A 19,285-nucleotide genomic window follows, 5' to 3' on the forward strand; every position below is an offset into this window, starting at 1 on the left:
TCTTCGCAAAGCAGTTTCCTCCAGAACTACACAGTTATCTTTAGTAATGCTGAAGATATTAAAAGTAAACGTCCTACCACATGGGGATTGTCGTTAACTTCCGTTTTTGATCACTCCAGAACTGTGCGAGTTAGTTGTATTTTACGACCGCTTCCACACTCCAGATCAGTTTATTTTTCTCTTTATAGGGTATTTACTCTCGATCATCAGGTAATACGACAATTATAGCCCCCTGCGCACCAAAGCGCTAAGATGCTTGTTTTTCGTAAAAATTCGGTTATTTCATGCGATGTGCTTTTATTTTAATTATTAAATTTTAATAAAAAAAATATAATTACATTTTTGAGATTCTTTTATTTGACAAAAAGTTAAAATGATATACACAACAAATAACAAATATATTATCTTCAATAAAATGTATAAAATCAAAAACAGTAAATGTTCATAAAATTCATGATAAAAGGAATGACTAAAACAGTTCAATGTGAGAACTTATGAGGTTAATAAAATTGAAATCTTAGAGATTTCACGGGGCACTTTCTGGGTAACGGCACATCGTATGTGTGACATCGGACCTAATATGAATTACATTCATCTATATTGAATGGCGATATAACGCAGTTCTGAGTAACCCTATCCAGTAGCCCTGGCGAATTGAACGCTTACCGAGTTCTCAGTTACACTATTAGGAACCATGCCAAATTGGATTGTTTACCAAGAAAGGAATGTTTGTCAAACAGCAGACTTCTATTTTAGACGCGCTATAATTAAAAAGTCGCATTATTAAAAATAAAATCAGCTACAAGTTGTGATGGGTGTTGTCCACAAGGCGAAGTACACTTACTCTTTCCAAAAAAAACCTCGATATTGTCCACTGGACATATTCAAGCGGATCCAGCCTGTAGTAATTTATGTAACCAAAAGTATTTTGTGCACATATGTTTTGCTGAATGGGCTTCCTGAATTGTCTGGTAGAATTGTTTGAATTGAGTAAACATGGTTTGCCATCAAAATGCAACATACTCACGCCAGCAATTTTGTTGTCAGCACCGCGACAGCTTCGTCCGATAATGTTTTCCGTGTTTTGGATTTTTAATAACTCTGGGCCTACTAAAAATCGATAGGACCATCTTTAACCCAATACTAACGATTCTTAAAAAAATGATGAAAATCAGGGAATGCATGTAAACAGAGACCATAACTCTGAAATTATCTTTTGAGAAAACTGCAAATTCGAGAACCCTCTGCGAACTATTTCTGTAAAATATGACCAACGTCGGATAAGAATTTAACCATGTGCAGAAAGACCGACGCCCGGACAGGGATGAGGACAATGTACATCTGATTAACATGTAGGCGAATAAACAGCCCATGAATGAGACAGTATTGCAAAATTCAATTAAATGTGTTTTGTTTTTGAATTCGAATTTTTAAATGATGGATGTTCCAATAGATATAACAAAATACAAACGAATCTAGCTTTAGACTATAAAAGACACCATTCGTTAATGGCATACATGCATTCTCAAGGATATGAATGTAGTTAGTTTTTAAACCCTTTGTTTTGTTTTTTAATCCAGAAATATATGTTCGCTGGACTTGTATTTTTTTTTTACCTAATATCTAAAATAAACCCTACATTGTTTAGAATTGTACTCCAAGAGTGATTTACGTAAATACTGAATTAAAGAAAAAGACTATGATCAAATCAAGCCATGAATATTTTGGGTAAAGATTATGAATGTATACAGTCGTCTATTGCCTTACGCTTTGTTATAATCCTTTTGCCCTACCCAATTGTTACTGTACTTGCTTGAAAACGTCGAGAGGATACCCTTAGAAATGTCAACCAAATGCAAATATAAGTAGTAAACGTTCTGTGTTATAGTCTATTACTAACTACATTTCACTTTTACATTAATGTTATTATCAAGTACATAGATTTTCAATCGCAAAAAAAAAAATAACTATAAACATCTGACATTGCTATATTTTTTAAAAAGGATTTATAAAAAAACTAAAATCACAACACTTCACGAAAAATGAACAATCTTGAATATGCTGTCACTATTAGCAACGCATCTGGGTGTCTTCAGGACCACGGGGAAATATAGTTCGTAATGTGTATTTGGTTGTCGCCCGTTGTGGGAAATTTAAGAACCTAAATGATACAATCTTTGAAAATCCTATAGCTCCCTAGAGGTCGAGAGATCATTATGGAATAAGCAGGACAGGATTTACCTATTTGTGGGCCGTAGTAGAAACTCACCAGTGGGCCCAAAATTATTGTACAGGGGCCCTTATGTTTTGAATATATTATTTAATGAAATACGCAATGGGCCTTCGGATATCAGTTGGCCCTAGGCCAATAACCTACTATGCTTATTGGTAAATCCGGCCCCGTCGATATTAATTCGTAATAAACACCCCATGACAGTAGTTCTCGCACGTTATGAACAATAAACCTTAAGTCGTTAAAGAATTGACTCCATCTACGGCCAATCCTTGCTCATTTATCCATTTTTTTCTTCCACTGTCTGATCACTGCTGATTGGCGCACAACATTGAATTTGGATGATGAGCGCCAACCGTTATTCATATTATTACCGGGATGGATAATGCTGGATAAGCTGTCAGCTGGACAAAGTCCCTCGTCCCAGGCATCATCTTCTGTGTAGATGTCCATCTTTTGTACAATCAGTTTCAACAAATTATTGTTCTTTTCAATGGTACTGCTCACTTCTTTTATCCTGAAAAGATGAAAATCTATTCATACAAAATTGTCACTTTCCCAGGCTTAATACCTTTAAAAGGTTGGTACCTTTACTAGAATAATCTTTTGTCTAGAATGACAAGGGAGGGGATTTAACATTGTTGAAACGTTACCTGGGATATTCTGAGACATACCGCAAGTTGTTCGAATTTTGAGTGCAATGAGGGGAGATAAATCTGTCTATTCAGAGTCGTCTCCGTCATTAGTTTCTTCGAATTACAAGTGTGCACATCAAGCCGTAATGAAATGAAATGAAATCGGGTTTAACGTCTTACTGGTCTGCTCCGAAATGGGCTAATGAAGACGGGCATACGCCATACCGTGTGCTATGAGAGAAATTTAGCCCGGACTGCGGCACTACGGCCTACTCTTATATCGAATTCGAACTGCAATGGATCTTTTGCGTACACGCCAATGTGTACACGGGACCTCGGTTTGACTTTCTAGTCAAGACGCCAATGGCCTAGGCGCAAAATCTGAAACAGAACATCGGTTTCATCACTTTCCCGTCAATGGTAGCTGGACAACCAAGATCATAATGAATCTGCGATATCGCTTTAACTGTACACGGACGTTAAGCTCGCATGATCATACTGAAATATATGTTTTTAATTGGATATGGAATTTAATTAATTGTTTCCCCTACGCGTAAATAGTAACCCCCTATCGTCAATAAAAATATCAAATTGGTTACCTTTGTTTTTGTTTGAAGAGTTCCTGATATATATAGGTATTCTGTTTTGAGAATGGATCCATGCATGCATTACCCTCGTTATCACCTGACCAGGTTACTTTAGACCATAACTACAGGAAATAAAACAATAATATACTATAACCAAAAACACTATAATCGTAATGGACTTGAACACCTATTTAAATATATAAAGATATATTTTAAGTTTCATTAAAATCGGATAAAGATTTTGACATCTAGAGAGTCCACAAGCTCAAATCGTGATTTTTCCATAAGCTAAAAATGCAATTTTTCGAACACTCAGGGGCCATAATCCAGGAAGTTACGTTCGGATTATCGAAACGAACAAAGATCTTTGAGATATAAACAAGAATTTAAAGTTTCATAAAAATCGCGTCAAAACTGTGGTCTCTTACAGGGTTCACAACCTTGATATATCATATATTTACATTATTTGCGTACAAGGGGCGGCCATTATTGTCCGACAGTTTTGGTCCGATTTCCACGAAATTCGAACTCAACCATCACTAGGGTGTAACGGTAATATACTGAAACGGTTTTTTAAATCGGATAAAAATTGTCAAGGAGGTTATAGGCATAATATCATGTTGTACAATGAATGGACTTACATTAATTAGTAGGCTTTTACATTTATTAGGATAAATCCGGTAACTTGTTTTATCAATCAGTTCAAACAATCTTTGTGGCATCTTCCTTTCAAGATCACTGTGCATATCAACCTTTGAAACAAAACAAATAGAGTCATATTATAGCCTTATTCACAAAACAACACAAACAACAATACCCTCACTTATCTCTCAAAGGCACTAACATCTACTGGACTGAGATACATGTGGATTTTCAGGGGATGCATGTTTCTCGGAGATTCTTTTTCAAATCTTACTTTTAGAAATACCCCATGGCTTGTCATGCCAGCCAAAAGGAAGCATGTTTTTTTTATGATACTGGAGGGTTTGAATGGAAATTTACCTGCATAGCCAGTCTCTTCAAGCGTGCATTTCTTTGAACAGCTTCTATATCGCCAACCGCCAAACCGATCTGTAAAGTATTAAGGTACATGTATATAAATTTTAGAGTTAATTCAAATTATACTTTCGCCCAGCACCTGAAATAATGTGCGCGTGTATGGGTGTGTGGAGGTGGGGGGGGGGGGGCAGTTGGGTTAGTGACGAGATCGGTCAAACAAGAAAGCACACCAGCTGGGGGTCTCGGTCGTCGTAAACATTCAAGCTGGTACATATTCGAATTTTGTAGGAGTTCATGGGGCAATTTTAAAGCTAGAGATACCTAAAATGAATCCTTTCTCTTATTGTGATAAAAGCGTAATCACCGTGAGTCATATTCAGGTTAAAAAACAGGCACACTTGCTACCCCCGTGCTGCCGTCGTCCCTTTTATCGCTTCCAAATTCTAAATATATATATCAGATTTCTCAAAATAAGTAGACCGGATCCCCAGTGCGAGAAGTGGGTGGGGGGGGGTGTCCTCCATCAAATGGGCACAAAATCAGACCCTACTTTTTTACGAGAGTAAAAGTTTGCGTAATCAGTCCGCCATTTGGGCGTTTTCGAGATATTCGGGGTCAAAGTTTGAATGAGGTCATTTACACCGAAAATGATCGAAACCAATCACTCTTTCAATAAAAATGTAATAATTCACCTTTGTGACCCTGGCGGTCAAAAGGTCGAATTTTCAGTTTTTTCACAAGGATCATTTAACGCAGCGTGAAATATAAAAACTAAAGAGTTCTAATTAATAATAGGAACATTTGAAATTTATCTTTAGGGGGGTGTTAGTACCGTACGTGCAGGACTTAGACACCCTAAAGATAAATTTCAAATGTTCCTTTTATTAATTAGAACAGGTTTCTCTGTAGATTTTATATTTTACGCTGATGTGTATTGTGTTAAATCTTCCTAGTGCAAAAACGGAAAATTTGATAATTTCACCTCCGGGGTCACAAAGAACAAAGGTCAATTTAGCAAGTTCACATTTTTATTGAAAGAGTGATTAGTTTCGATCATTTTCAGCATGTTTTTATAATGCAAGAATGGCTGCGTATTCATTTTCAGTGTAAATGACCCCATTTGACCTTTGACCCCTAATATCTCGAAAGGGCCACAACGGCGGACTGATTACCACTCGGCATCGTATTCCACGCAAAAAAATATTATAGACAAGTTTTGTGCCCATTTTATGGACACCCCCGCGCACTGAGCCTCCAGACTAAAGGGATACATTTCTGAAAATACTTACCAGCAAATTCATCAACAGGATTGGCATTAATAGAACAAACAGTGCCAACATGAAGAATGTCAGGCTACCATAATGAAGAGTTGAGCCCAAACTGTCTGTGAAAGGTGAATTAAATGATTCCATGTAATCCAGTTCAAACATCATCATGACAGTTCTAAACAATGATAAGCCTGGTGTAGAATAAGCCATCGATTGCTATAAAAACCCAAATAAAAACAAGGTCATTCATTGGTCTCTTTTATTACAGTCAATGAAAAGTACAACATAGATAATTAGACAAAGCTAATCAAATGTTAGCTGCGTGCATCGACCACAAGTTAAAACCTATCTTCACCATGCTCTCACGGATAGTGGCAAGTGGTTTAAGACCCCCCCCCCCTCCCCCATTTCCCCAAAACGTAAATTTTGTCTTAATCAGAATAAAGATAGAGATTAAGGTTATGAGTAAATGTAAATGTCTACAGAACACATATATGCAGCTGTTAGTATTCAAAGAGACTATTAAATTGGGATTGGAAAATGTTTGCCAAAATAATTTCGCAATATAAATGACCGATAACGTTTTTGCCTTTGTGTTGCAGTAATCAAATAATAGGCCCTTTGTCAAATAATAAGTTTGCATTGGAAATTTCGTTTCAGGAAGGTACGAAAAGGGTTTACATTATCATGGAATTTAAAGGCTCAATACCACTCTTGTTCAGTTGTTGTAACTGAATAATATGTCCCAATCTTTATTCTGATCAACAAATTGTACCATTTTACAATATTCCAATTAATTGATGACACAAATTTCATCTTAACACACCTAATTTAAAAACTTGAAAAAATTCAACTAAATGATTTGAAAAACCTGACGTAAAGCTTTTCAAATGTGACTTGGATTTAAAAATATTTTTAAACCCTTTGGACAAGTAAAATAGGATTTAATGGATAATTTACACAACAGGTAGGACACAAACACATCTACTACTTAGAATAAGGCTATTTTTTATTTTCTGGAGCTGTCAAGCCAGCAAGAGTGTTATTGTCCCTTTAATTTGTATATTTAAACTATCTTTTTTTTTATCAATTTATGTCCTATAAAATAAAATACATATTTAAAACTCTTTTTATCAACTTATACCTATAAAATCCAAAACATTGTCCCACTTTACTTACTTCCTTTGAAAGCAGAATATAGAAGGAGAGACCAAATGCAATGATGAGGATGGAGAATACGCAAATAACTTGAACCAATGTTTTCAGAATTTCCAGGAACATAACCACATAAATACCAAAGAAGTCAAATCTAGTAAAAGTAAAAACAAGTCATTTATAAAGATGTCAGTATATTAAAACTGAAATTACCCCCCCCCCCGCTAAAAAAACCCCAAACAACAACACAAAGAAAGCAGGCTCAACAGGTGTAAAAACTTATGGGTAGGACGTAGCGCCGCTGTCCTGGCAAATTTATCTCATGCTTTAGTCCTGTCGGTACAAATCCACTTCCATACACAATTCGTCAATCGCGAGCCGAAACTTTTACGGTATTCGCGTTACTACTCCAGCGAAATTGAAACCACAGATATAAAACGCAGATGACTCGCGCGATTAATACAGCAAAGCATCCCTACCGGGTCCATTAGTTTTGAAAGTTATACACTGAATAACAATATAATAACAAACCTTTGAAGGAATACAAGACAATTAAACCAAGCAGTGAAGACTGCTAGAGTACCTATCTCCCATTGCCAATGGAATGAATATCCAAGTAGAAATGGGGCCAGGAAGAAGAGTGTTAACAGGTATAATGTCCACTCAAGGAAGTTTTGTGGGTCTTCAAAGTATTTCCTTTTCTGAGTAATCATCTGAAACAATTCTTTTATGATGTTTAAAACACAGTACACAGATATCACCACATTATACGCCATAAACTTTGGATGTCTCTGAAATAGAATAACGAATACAAAAAATAAAATTCTCTTCTTAGTTATCCAAAAAAAAGCGGGATAGATATCTCTTTGACAATGTACTTTTTCTAATTCCGAGAAGAATATAGTCAATATATACCTAGGGTTTTGTCTTATAATATGCCTAACTGTACTACCATAGCGTGCATGAATCGAATAGGGTTGACACCTTCACCTACTTTACTTTAACACTAACATGCGATTATTTGTAGGCTATATTCAGTATATTATGTTTAAAATGTAAGGGATATATTTGCCAGGACAAGGGAGTTTCGCCATCTTCGTCAGATTATAAAAACTGTCAACGGTTACTTTACGTCCACGCCCATATGAACATGGTTTTGAATTTCATCACACTTTCCTCATTTCGGCCGAGACCAGGTTTCGAAGCCCGAGACACTTCACATGTTCACGTCCGTTCTCCCTTACGAATCTCGCTACAAGGGAAGATAGCTCTACTCAAGAGTATATAGTCTGCGTCTGAAATAATCAACTGTACCTCATAACCATCTAGTTTATTGCCATGTAACATTTCCATAGTTGTATTAGTAATATTGGTTTTATCATGATGTTTCAGTGAATCACTCTGGACGACAAAAGCAGTAAGCAGTGCCAGGTATGTAGCATAAACCAAGAGATATAAAGTATAAAACCACATTCCATAGTTATTCCTGTAAATATAACACATAATATATTAGGACAAATACATAAAAATGGATACTCTGTTGCTGTCATAAACACAAAATCGTTGACGTAACAATAGAAAGACATTCCATTATAACAACCTACGTGTAGTTTCTCAAAATAACTAATCCACTGATTGCGTTCTTGTTTTGATATTAAATGATCACGCACATGGCATCTATTTTGTAGTTTCTTTTTGTCGTTGTGTTTCCGATTTTCTACATTGCGTAAGATCAAATTTAAAAGGGAGTGTTGTTCTGAAGGCTGAAGTCGGCTGTTTGATGCACGAGGATTTGATGGGTTTATAAAAATGTCTTGGCGTGATTGGAACAGCAGCGTTTTTAGTCCCAAGAACACAACACAACGACAAAATTTGTTACGGTGGTAAGTAAATCTATGCCGAGTAAACCATAAAAATATAAATCTAAAATCATGAAAAACGGAAAATGAATTTAAAACCAGCATTTTGCCACATGGCAATGAATACGACTTGACACAATGGATTCCCACCCCTTCGCCCCAAAATAGTAGCATCTTATTACAAATATCTATTAATATATACTCCATACCATTTCATCTTGAGATAGTTGACTACGACTGGATGTGAGAGGCACTCAACTCTCCCATGTTGCACCATAGTCTGAAAAACAACCAGAAATATTATCTTAAGTAGATAACGTTTTAACATCAAGTACAGTAGGACCGTACTGCACATAACAATTAATAGCCTGATTGGGTTTGTAACATAATTCCCATCCGTCGGCTTTTCGGGTAGAAATCGTGGAATAAGCTTTATTTTGAAGGGTTTGATGTTTGATGAGAAAAAAAACAAAACAATGTTGACATTTTTTCTGAGGGGCACAGATTCTATTTCTACCGGTTACAACTGTGTAAAATGATCACATGTTCACCTATTTTGCACATTTCCAAGGTGGCGGCCATTTTTGGCGGGAAAATTGGACGATGTGCTGAGTTTGATTAAGTAGTCGTATTGATTAAGTAGTCGTCTTTGGTGTCAATATATATGTTTTCGGGGCGCAGATTCCATTTCTGCCCGTTACAACTGTGTAAAATGATCACATGTTCACACATTTAGCATATCTCTAATATGGCTGCAATTTGTGGCGGGAAAATGGGACGATGTGCTGATTTTGATTAAGTAGTCGTGTTTTGTGTCAAAATATGTTTTCGGGGGACGTAGATTCGATTTCTGCACTTTACAACTGCGTGAAATGGTGGTATGTTCACCCATTCAGCACATTTCGAAGATGGCCGCCGTTTGTTGCTGGACGTTTTCTAAACACGTTACTGAAACGGTTTCTGAATCCAATTCTGCTATGTATAATTTTATATAAGCTTGTAGCATGTTCCTGGAAGCCAGTATCGTGTTTACCCATTCGGTATATTATAAAACTATGAGAATTCCTCATCCAAGTTGTCCACTGAGCTATTATCGATGTTCCAGGAAAATAGCACATTTACTTGGTGGATCGCGTTGTAGTAATTGGACTCCAGTCTGATTTTAAGACTTGGTGGCGCAATCGAGACTTTCAGTTTATGTCGTCTGTCAGTTATAGATACAAAATTAACGATGGTTAAAAATGCGAGACTTACAACTTTTGAAAAGGAAGTAAATAAATAAATGTTTAATATTAAATATAAAGAGGTATACAAAGAAATAAAAAACAAGGACTGCAAATGAAATAGGAATACTTGCTATAAGAAACCTTCTTGGCATAGATTATATTATCCAGTGACCCAAGCTGCGTGTGGAAGGAGTCGTTTATACTCCCGTCAGACCGGGGTGGCGTCCTTACTGCGACGGAAAATGGTCTCAGAGCGCGTCAAGATCGTACTAAGCGCTGTGGAAACGCCAGATATCGTGCTGTGGTCTCCATGGTCGCCAATGATCGCTGAGTCACGGCGTTTGTTTTGAGCATGTTCAAATCAAAAGCCAAGGTTCTGCGATCTGACCCGGAAAGCTGTGAGAACACCCTTTTGTTCAAGTTTATAATTTTGGGGGCCATTTTCTCGCACTGTGTTCACGTTTGCCGGCGATTTTGTGCATTTCCATGTCGCCGTACGGTCGCAGCAGCGCAGTAAGGACGCCAACCCGGTCTGACAGGGGCATTAGAGGAATGCTGTTGCGTTCAAAAAATAAACTATATAACCAGTTTGTTTTTCCAACGCAACAACATTCCTCGGAACGACTCCTTCCACACGCAGCTTGGCCAGTTATAGGGAAGGTACTGATCCTTGTGCCCTTGTCCAACAGCTCCAGTCTAGCATCCAATGAGGAAACACCAAGAAAACTAACAAATGTTCTTAATTTCTTGACTTTTGGCTGTTCTCTGGTTTGAAAGTGAATGGAGGTGGGGTGACCATAGGCCATATTTTTGTGGCGAGAGAGCGGCTTACGCCTGGTAGGCAAGTCACGGGAGTGTCGTGAGAACGTATCCCTGCCTGACGGCTAACCACGAGAGCATGGTGGGAACACGGTGCGCGTAGCCAGAGCCTGGTCATGAGCTTAGTAAGATCTTGACTGGAGCGCGCTAGTCGTAGTAAGCGCTTGGTGTGGTCGTCGCAGGAGCATGATGGGCACGTGTCCACACTCTGCCGTTACGCTCTCTTTGCCTTCATGCCAGGAGAATAGGCTTTTCCTTCCCAGGAAAATCGATATCATCTCCGTGGTCATCTCGGATGAGGAATGTTCATCGTTGGATAGTATACCAAATGGGTACGACCCGGTGCCGGCTGTGAGGAATTTGCTACAAGCTAATAGCCTACATATTCGAATTGGACTCAGAAACCTGTAATTAACACCGATAAGTAAATAAATGATTATAATATGTTTAAAAAAACGTTCCGACATCTTGGAAATATGTTAAATTGGTGAACATGCGATCATTTTACACAGCTGTATATGGCTGAAACCGAATCTGCGCCCGAAAACATATATATTGACACCAGAGACGACTACTTATTCAAAATCAACACATCGTCCGATTTTCCCTCCACAAGTGGCAGCAATGTTGGAAATATGCTAAATATGTGAAAATGAGATCATTTTACATGGTTGTAAATGTCAGAAATGGAATCTGCGCCCTCGTAAACATATATATATATATATATTGACACCAAACACCACTACTTAATCAAAATCTGCACATCGCCCCAACTCCCCACCACCACCAAAAATGACTGCCATCTTGGAAATATGCTAAGTATATGAACATATGATCATTTTGCAAGGTTACAAATGCCAGAAATGGAATCTGCGACCCCAAAAACATATACATTGACACCAAACACTACTACTTAATTAAAATCTTCACATCGTCTCATTTTCCCACCAAAAATGGCAGCCATCTTGGAAATATCTCCATGGAGTGATGGAAAAAAATCTGAAATATAGCCCTGACCCCTGTAAATACTAATACAGTGCCAAATCACAATTGATATGTCGATAACATTATAAATAAGTTGAAAACAAAATATAAGTTGGAATATATGTCAACATCGTTTTTCTGTCACCAAACATCAAAACCTACAAAAAAAAGCTTGTTCCACGATTTCTACCCGAAAAGCCGACGGATTTATATTAAGGATCGGACTATAGTTAATAATCAATTATATAAGTATACAGGAAAGAAGACAAAACAGCACATAAACAGGAACACAAGTCATCAAGCAGTAACAAGCTTCTACTTTACAGTCCTCGATCTGTAATACAGGTGTCGTGCAATTCATAATAAGTGAACCGAACAGTAGCGTTTCCGCCTACTCTCCTCTTTCAGAATTAAACAACTTGGCAGATAATTATTATTCACTATCCGCACCCTGACATGTCATAAAATACCAATCCTTTCTTTATATTGTCTGCAGAAACTTGACATACGAGTCTTCTGAGCAGTTCTGGGCAGCATTATACAAATGTTAAGAAATTGACAACAGAGAACAAGTTTTGTAAAAAATTTAAATTTCATACGCTGAACAAATTAACTCATTTAAGAGAACCAAACACACACAAAATACATACATTTAACGGTTTAAGAGGTCTGTAATCTACATTTTTTGTTTGGTCAGACGCATAGGTCATTTCACATCTCAAATATTTAAAATTGTACTCAATCTGAAATTAAAGGATGATACTCATAACATTCTAGCACATTATCGATTTAGAAAGCATCGAACAGCCAAATAGCACATCACTATGCTTAACCTGAGCAGAACATGCCCATTATTGAAGGTATTGGTGTAATAATGATATTATACATCAAGTTTCATCACTCTCGCTCAGTTATAATCGGAGTTATGTGTTCCAAATCATCATCAACAAATCAAAATTATTCGTCTCTGTTTAGCCTAAGCAAAAATCGCCCATCATCGACCTATTTCAAGATATTCGCATGTAAACTTAATTTGCATCAAAGTTATGGTGTTTCAGACAGACTGGCAGTCTTGAAACAGCATGTTAGCTATGGGAAAGCCCCAGCGAAACTTAGAATGATGCATATACTATCACAAGTGCAGAATATACCAGCACATTATTAATTTGTTGCCTTTTTTGGTTTACTGTGGACCCGCACTAATTAAAAAATTAGTTCCGTTTGGAGGTCTAGTGAAGCAGACTGCACGGTAGTGTAAATATAAGCAATATTGAAATGAGACAGGGAAACGAAAACACAGTTTAACTTTCATTAGACCGAATCAAACAATAACCGCGGACCTGAATCTGAAAGAGATGAAACCATGATAATCTAAGTTAGGGGTTGTTTGAGATGAACATTAGACAATTAAAACCATTCACTTACAAATAATTCTTTGCTTTTCCCATCATGTTCTGAATATGTTTGACACCTGTCCAAAACTGCCTGTAATAAAGACAAGCGGTTGCCATGAAAGATACGCCCACACTTTTGCAAGATATAGACAAAGAACAAGCTAAAAAAGAAGCAATTTTTCGTATAATCAGGGACCATATAAACATATGTTTTAAGTTTCATCAAAATCGGATAGAAATTGTGACCTCTAGATGGGCCACAACCTTGGTATTACACACTTTTACACTATTTGCGTACACGAAGCGGCCATTTTGTCGGACAGTTTCGTTCAGATATTTAAATTCGAACTCAACCATCATTATGGTCTAAGGCCGATATATTAACGATTTTTTTGTTAAAATCGGATGAAAATTGTGACCTCTAGAGGGTCCACAAGTTAAAAACGCGATTTTTCGTTTCGTACAATCAGAGGCCATAATCCAGGAAATTATGGTCTGATATGTGCGAATAACGAACGGACCCGAGATCCTTGGGGCATAAACATATATTTTAAGTTTCATCAAAATCTGATAAAAATTGTGACTTCTTGAGGGTCCTCAACTTTTACACTATTTGCGTACAAGGAGCGGCCATTTCGCCAGGCAGTTTTGGTCCGATTTTCACGAACCGTCATTAAGGTGTAACGGTGATATATTTCAACGTTTTTTAAAATTAGATAAAAATTGTGACATCTAGAGGGACAACAATCTAAAATCGTGATTTTTCATATAATCAGGAGCCATAATCCAGGAAGTTACGGTCCGATATGCGCAATTATCTAAAGTAAGCAAGATCTTTGGGATATAAACATAATATTTAAGTTTCATCAAAATCGAATCTGTGACCTGTAGAGGTTCCACAGAATTGAAATTACATACTTTAACACTATTTGCGTACAAGGAGCGGCCATTTTGTCCAGCAATTTCGGTCCGATTTTCACGTAATTCGAACTCAATCATCATATTGGTGTAACGGTGATATATTTGAAGGGTGTTTTAAATCGGGAAAAATGTGACCTCTAGAGGGATCATAAGCTAAAACCCCGATTTTTCGTACAGTCAGGAGCCACAATCCAGGAAGTTGTGGTTCGATATGCGCGAATATCGAATAGAACCAAGATCTTTGGGATATAAACATACATTTCAAATTTCATCTTAATCGGATAAAAATTGGAGGGCTTAAAAGCCAAGTGACCCAAGTCACAATGTCAAGTAAATTAAATTAGTCCCCGTGTGTGTATCCCCCCGAAATATATTTTATCGTGTCAAATGTAATTTGTTAATACTTAAAGTAACATTTTACTGATTTAAATAATTTTTAAAACCGAAATTGTATTATGACTTTCTGGAAGATTAATCCATGTCTACTTGGATCATTCACAGTGTCTGATACTCCGTCTTGCACCTATCAAAAACCAAATCGGACATATATAAAGATGATATAATAATAATCCATTTCGACAACCTGATTCACTTCCTACTACACTAATTTGTATAGATCTTGATTGGATAAAAACATATGTATTAAAACCTGATCACGTCAAAGTGATCCAAGTGGATGTCAAATGACCGTTAAATGAATGAAATCAAAAATCTGTTTCAAAAGTACACTTTATTATATACTATCAACCTTCCTATGATTTAAAAAACATCAGTCTTATAGTTTAGCTTTGAGTAAACGAAGTTTACAGTTAAAACTTTAAACTTCATTTACTCAAAACGATAAAGTCGGTATTTGGATCATTTGGCTTTTCAGCCCTCCAATTGTGACCTCCAGCGGGTCCACAACCTTGATAATTCATACTTTAACACTATTTGCGTACAAGGAGCGGCCATTTTGTCCGTCAGTTTCAGCCCGATTTTCACGAAATTCGAACTCAATCATCGTTATGGCGTAACGGTGATAGGTATCAGAACTGTCTTTTGAATCGAATAAAAATTGTGACCTCTAGAGGGACCACAAGCTAAAACCGCGATTTTTCGTACAATCAGGGGCCACAATCCAGGAAGTTTTGGTACGCTATGCACGAATATCGAAAGGAACCAAGATCTTTGGGCTATAAACATACATTTCAAGTTTCATGTAAATCAGATAGAAATTGTGACCTCGAGAGTGTCCACAAGCTAAAAACGTGATTTTTCTTACAATCAGGGGCCATAATTCATGAAGTTTCGATCCGATACATGCCAATACGGAAAGGAACAGGGATCTTTTAGAGATAAACCTATATTTCTAGTTTCGTCAAAATTGGATAAGAATTGTGACCTGTAGAGTGTCCACAAACAATTTGTGGACGGACGGACGGACAGGGGCGACGACATTATACGTCCACATGAAAATGTGGGCGCATAAAAAATAAAACATTGTAAAGTTATATTGAAAATTTACGTCAAATTACTCTTTATACTGAGCGAAGTTATGGGTGTTTGTTGTTTTCACAAGATAGCCACGATTGTCAAGTATCGCTCCTACGATATTAAACAAATTCTCAATTTTTCCATTTTAATATGGAGGATGGCAGACACTGTCTAATCCACCTAATATATTAGCCACCCAATAGTCTAGCAGAGGCGGAATCCAGGAATTTTTTGCAGGGGGGGGGGGATCCTGAGACAATGTATCTTTGCACCCCGCCCGATCCCTCGCGGACTTGAAAAGTTTTAGGAAATAAATATCTCTATCGTCTTTTTCACGTATATACACACACTGAGCTATTTAATGAGAAAAACCCAACACCCCGTTTGACGGCAATTTTTATTATGAATTAATACAATCACATTGTGATTCAATTACATTGATGCAAAGGATTAATTGTGATATCACATATGTCTATATCAGTATCTTGCGCTTTAAATGCCCATCCCACCATCTGTGGATAAAGGATAAAAAATTCTGTAGCTAAGCACGGGGGTGGGAGGTGGTTGATTATGCGATTGACATGATAATAAATGTTTAAATAATAATGTATATAGCATTTATTTTAAGTCAGAAAAGGGCATGCAATTGGCAGATTTAGCTTTACATAATGCATCTTTAATATTAATCTATGAGATTAAATCTTACCATACAGACTTCTGGTAAATGCTGCACAAAACCTAACATTGGACAACCATATTGTTCAGAACAACATTCTAATACCTCCTGCCATCTGAAAATATACATGTGCCCCCTTTAATCACTGATAAATATACACACACCTCCTTTAAACACTGATAAATATATACACACCTCCTTTAATCACTGATAAATATAAAATATACACGTTCTCCTTTTAATCACTGGTAAATACACGGTACTGATCAATTATGTTTGAGACACAGACAGGGTTGTTTAGGCAACAAGCATCTGCGACAGCGGATAAAATTAATGATTCCAATATTTCGGGGTCTACGTTATGTCCAAGAATCCAAAGTTTCAGAAACTAAATCATATCGAGAACGTATTCACATGATTTTAAAGTAAAGTTATGAAATAAAATGAAATGGGGGTTAACTCCTACTTTACTGCACCACGGCGACGGGCACGCGCTCTACAGTGTGCTATGAGGAAAATCTTACCCCCATATTGGCGTTTAAACCTCCTATTCAGTGAATTCCAACAGCTTGATGATTTTCCGTCCCACTCGAACGACTATCGATCTTTAAGTCTAAGCTTGAGTTCAGTGATATACAGATAAAATCCAAGAGATTCTAATAATCATTTATTCAGTTAAAGATACATTATGGGAGATTTTTATAGAGAGTTGGCCATTCTTGCTATAACAGTTCAAAAGTAGATGATGAAAGAAGAATATATTGAAAAATTCAGTCAAATTACTTTATTCTGAACATAGTTATCATCGTTGTAATATTTGCCTAGAAATGGTAGCGAAATGTGTCTTCACCTTCGTCGATCGTTTGATTGACAGTCGTTAACTCCACCTACATATCTCGATTATCAAGTAAAGTTTTCAATGGCATACGGAAACGCTTTACAGCGGCCTCTCTAAGTACACTCTATCATTTAGCCTCGATCTAACTGACGTATTTTCTTCAGGTTACCCCTTATCTGATTTAATCAATTAGTGAAATCCTATTTAAATCCGAGCTGTAGCCAAGCCATCCGTGGGTCTACAGAGTTGATTTTGGTCTTGTTGTTTAAATAAAGATCTAATTTATAATTTCTATAACATCTGAAGCCTAAATTAAGACTTGCAATAATCAGATTTAGCTCTTGCATAATGCATGTTTAATTAAAAGCTGGCTTACAGACATAATTTGTAGGGTTCTCAGACATAAAGTCGACGGTTGCCTATGTATTTCATGTGTGTGTGTATTGGTGGGGGGTAGAATCAAAGAACGAACTTAACGACTAGATCTATCAACTTACCTGTCGTGTCCTATGACACCCAAGGCTACGTCAGTTAGTTTTGCTTCAGTGACATAATCTATGAATGATTTGTCTTCTATATTTACGTTAAAAGCGGCTCCTAATGTCATCAGCAGAAGAACAGCATTAGTATGACCAGCTTTAGCAGCAAGGTGTAAAGGTGTATCCTAACAAAATCAAAATGAAGATGACTTATGTTCATAAAATCGAATTAACATTGGATTATACAATTTCGTTTCTTTTATTATTTCTGATTTTTTACACTACATTGTAAATTGAATAGAAAATCACAAAACAAAACAAACGAAATGAAATATTGACTCCCGATTTGCAATTGCCCTTGAGTTACACCCAAAGTAAATCAGAGTAAATGAAGCTGAACGTCCGATTTGAACCCCGTATTTGAGGATACGTAATATGCAGTGACAACGTATTTCATTTAGACCACTAATTACCAGGCGTTATAAACCATGATCCATGGTCCTATATTCCATAGGAATAAGAATGAAGTTCAAAGTTACCACTCAATATTCCAGACTAAAAGGCAAAATACGAAAGTACGAAAGTTGACGTGCTAAAAACAAGTATTCAAATTATTTATTGAGCAACCCTAATGGGAGTTATGACCATCTAAAGTTTCCATTACTCTTTGTTCGATTCTCGTTTTCCTCTAAGGTAGTTTCTATCAACAACATCCAGCTCAAGATTAAAGCAACGTACGTGTTTAGTATTTAAAATGGATTAGATTGCTATCTCAAGAACACCTTTAAGTCCTTGTTTTTTATATTTAGCTATGGAAAATGGTTACTGCTTTAAGGAGTTCATGAAAAAAAAATATAGTAAAATGGAGTACCTTATCAATATTAACACTATCTAAGAGATTACGATGTACACTGAGTAATAATCGAATACTTTGTGTATAACCATTCAAAGCAGCATAATGTAATGGTGTATTATCTGTATTATCCCTGAAAAATAAACAATATTTTCAAGACATAAGCTCATAGATATCTATTATAGTTGACCTCGATTTATGATAAAGTCTTAAATTCCCGCCTTTTTATCATCGTAAGTCCCCTTTCGCGAAGGTTTGAATTTCAACACGATTTAAGAACCAATAGGAAATGTCATATCATTTACGTGGAAACAAAAAAGTAAATTATGTTATCCCAAAAAGATCCAGTATATAAGATGGCCAGAGCGCATCACAAACCAGTAACGCTGGGAAAGAACAAATGGCAATGGATTGCAATTACGCCCCCACTTAAACATCACATGCCGCCGAGAATTAGATTGAAGCCCACAATATCAGAGGAAGGCAAGGACATTCAGTGAGGACCTAATGAAGAAACCTGACTCAAACAACACTCGTATCTCATAATGGGGGAGAAGCAAAGCAGGTAGCTTTTGAACGTGACCCATGGTCAGATATTTCACGGGAATCAGTGTGGAAGAAAGAAATTAATAAAAAAATTAATCAACTGAAGAAACTTTAGTTTTACCGGTTAACAACGGCACCTTTTGTCATTAATAAAGTTAATATCTTCGTATGACCATTTATGGCTGCTAAATGTAATCCTGTCATACCCTTAGCATCTGTCTCGTTCAGTATATTTGGCCCTTGTTCACTTTCTAGCAATCTTTTACACGTGTTAAAACGACCGTATCTGAATAATAAAAGTGGAGTACAGATGGAGGAAGAAATTCAATGAGTACAA

At 36.7% G+C, this 19,285-nt stretch overlaps 1 protein-coding gene across 1 annotated transcript in view; it reads right to left on the minus strand.

The window, feature by feature from the left end:
- Positions 1–340: 340 nt before the first annotated feature.
- The window catches only part of LOC126817550 (transient receptor potential cation channel subfamily A member 1), a 36,720-nt gene continuing 17,775 nt past the window's right edge, over positions 341–19,285 (minus strand). Inside the window, exons 11-25 of the mRNA XM_050544612.2 lie at positions 19,070–19,234; positions 18,421–18,535; positions 17,568–17,734; positions 16,263–16,347; positions 13,191–13,250; positions 12,416–12,508; positions 8,946–9,016; positions 8,192–8,363; positions 7,409–7,668; positions 6,902–7,031; positions 5,744–5,938; positions 4,458–4,526; positions 4,097–4,207; positions 3,468–3,577; positions 341–2,750 (exon numbers count right to left, since the gene is read on the minus strand). Of these exons, the coding sequence (XP_050400569.2) occupies positions 2,510–2,750; positions 3,468–3,577; positions 4,097–4,207; positions 4,458–4,526; positions 5,744–5,938; positions 6,902–7,031; positions 7,409–7,668; positions 8,192–8,363; positions 8,946–9,016; positions 12,416–12,508; positions 13,191–13,250; positions 16,263–16,347; positions 17,568–17,734; positions 18,421–18,535; positions 19,070–19,234 (2,044 nt within the window). The 3' untranslated portion in view covers positions 341–2,509. The remainder of the gene's footprint in view (positions 2,751–3,467; positions 3,578–4,096; positions 4,208–4,457; positions 4,527–5,743; positions 5,939–6,901; positions 7,032–7,408; positions 7,669–8,191; positions 8,364–8,945; positions 9,017–12,415; positions 12,509–13,190; positions 13,251–16,262; positions 16,348–17,567; positions 17,735–18,420; positions 18,536–19,069; positions 19,235–19,285) is intronic.

Source organism: Patella vulgata, chromosome 4, assembly GCF_932274485.2.
Source record: "Patella vulgata chromosome 4, xgPatVulg1.2, whole genome shotgun sequence".
Lineage (NCBI taxonomy): Eukaryota > Metazoa > Mollusca > Gastropoda > Patellidae > Patella > Patella vulgata.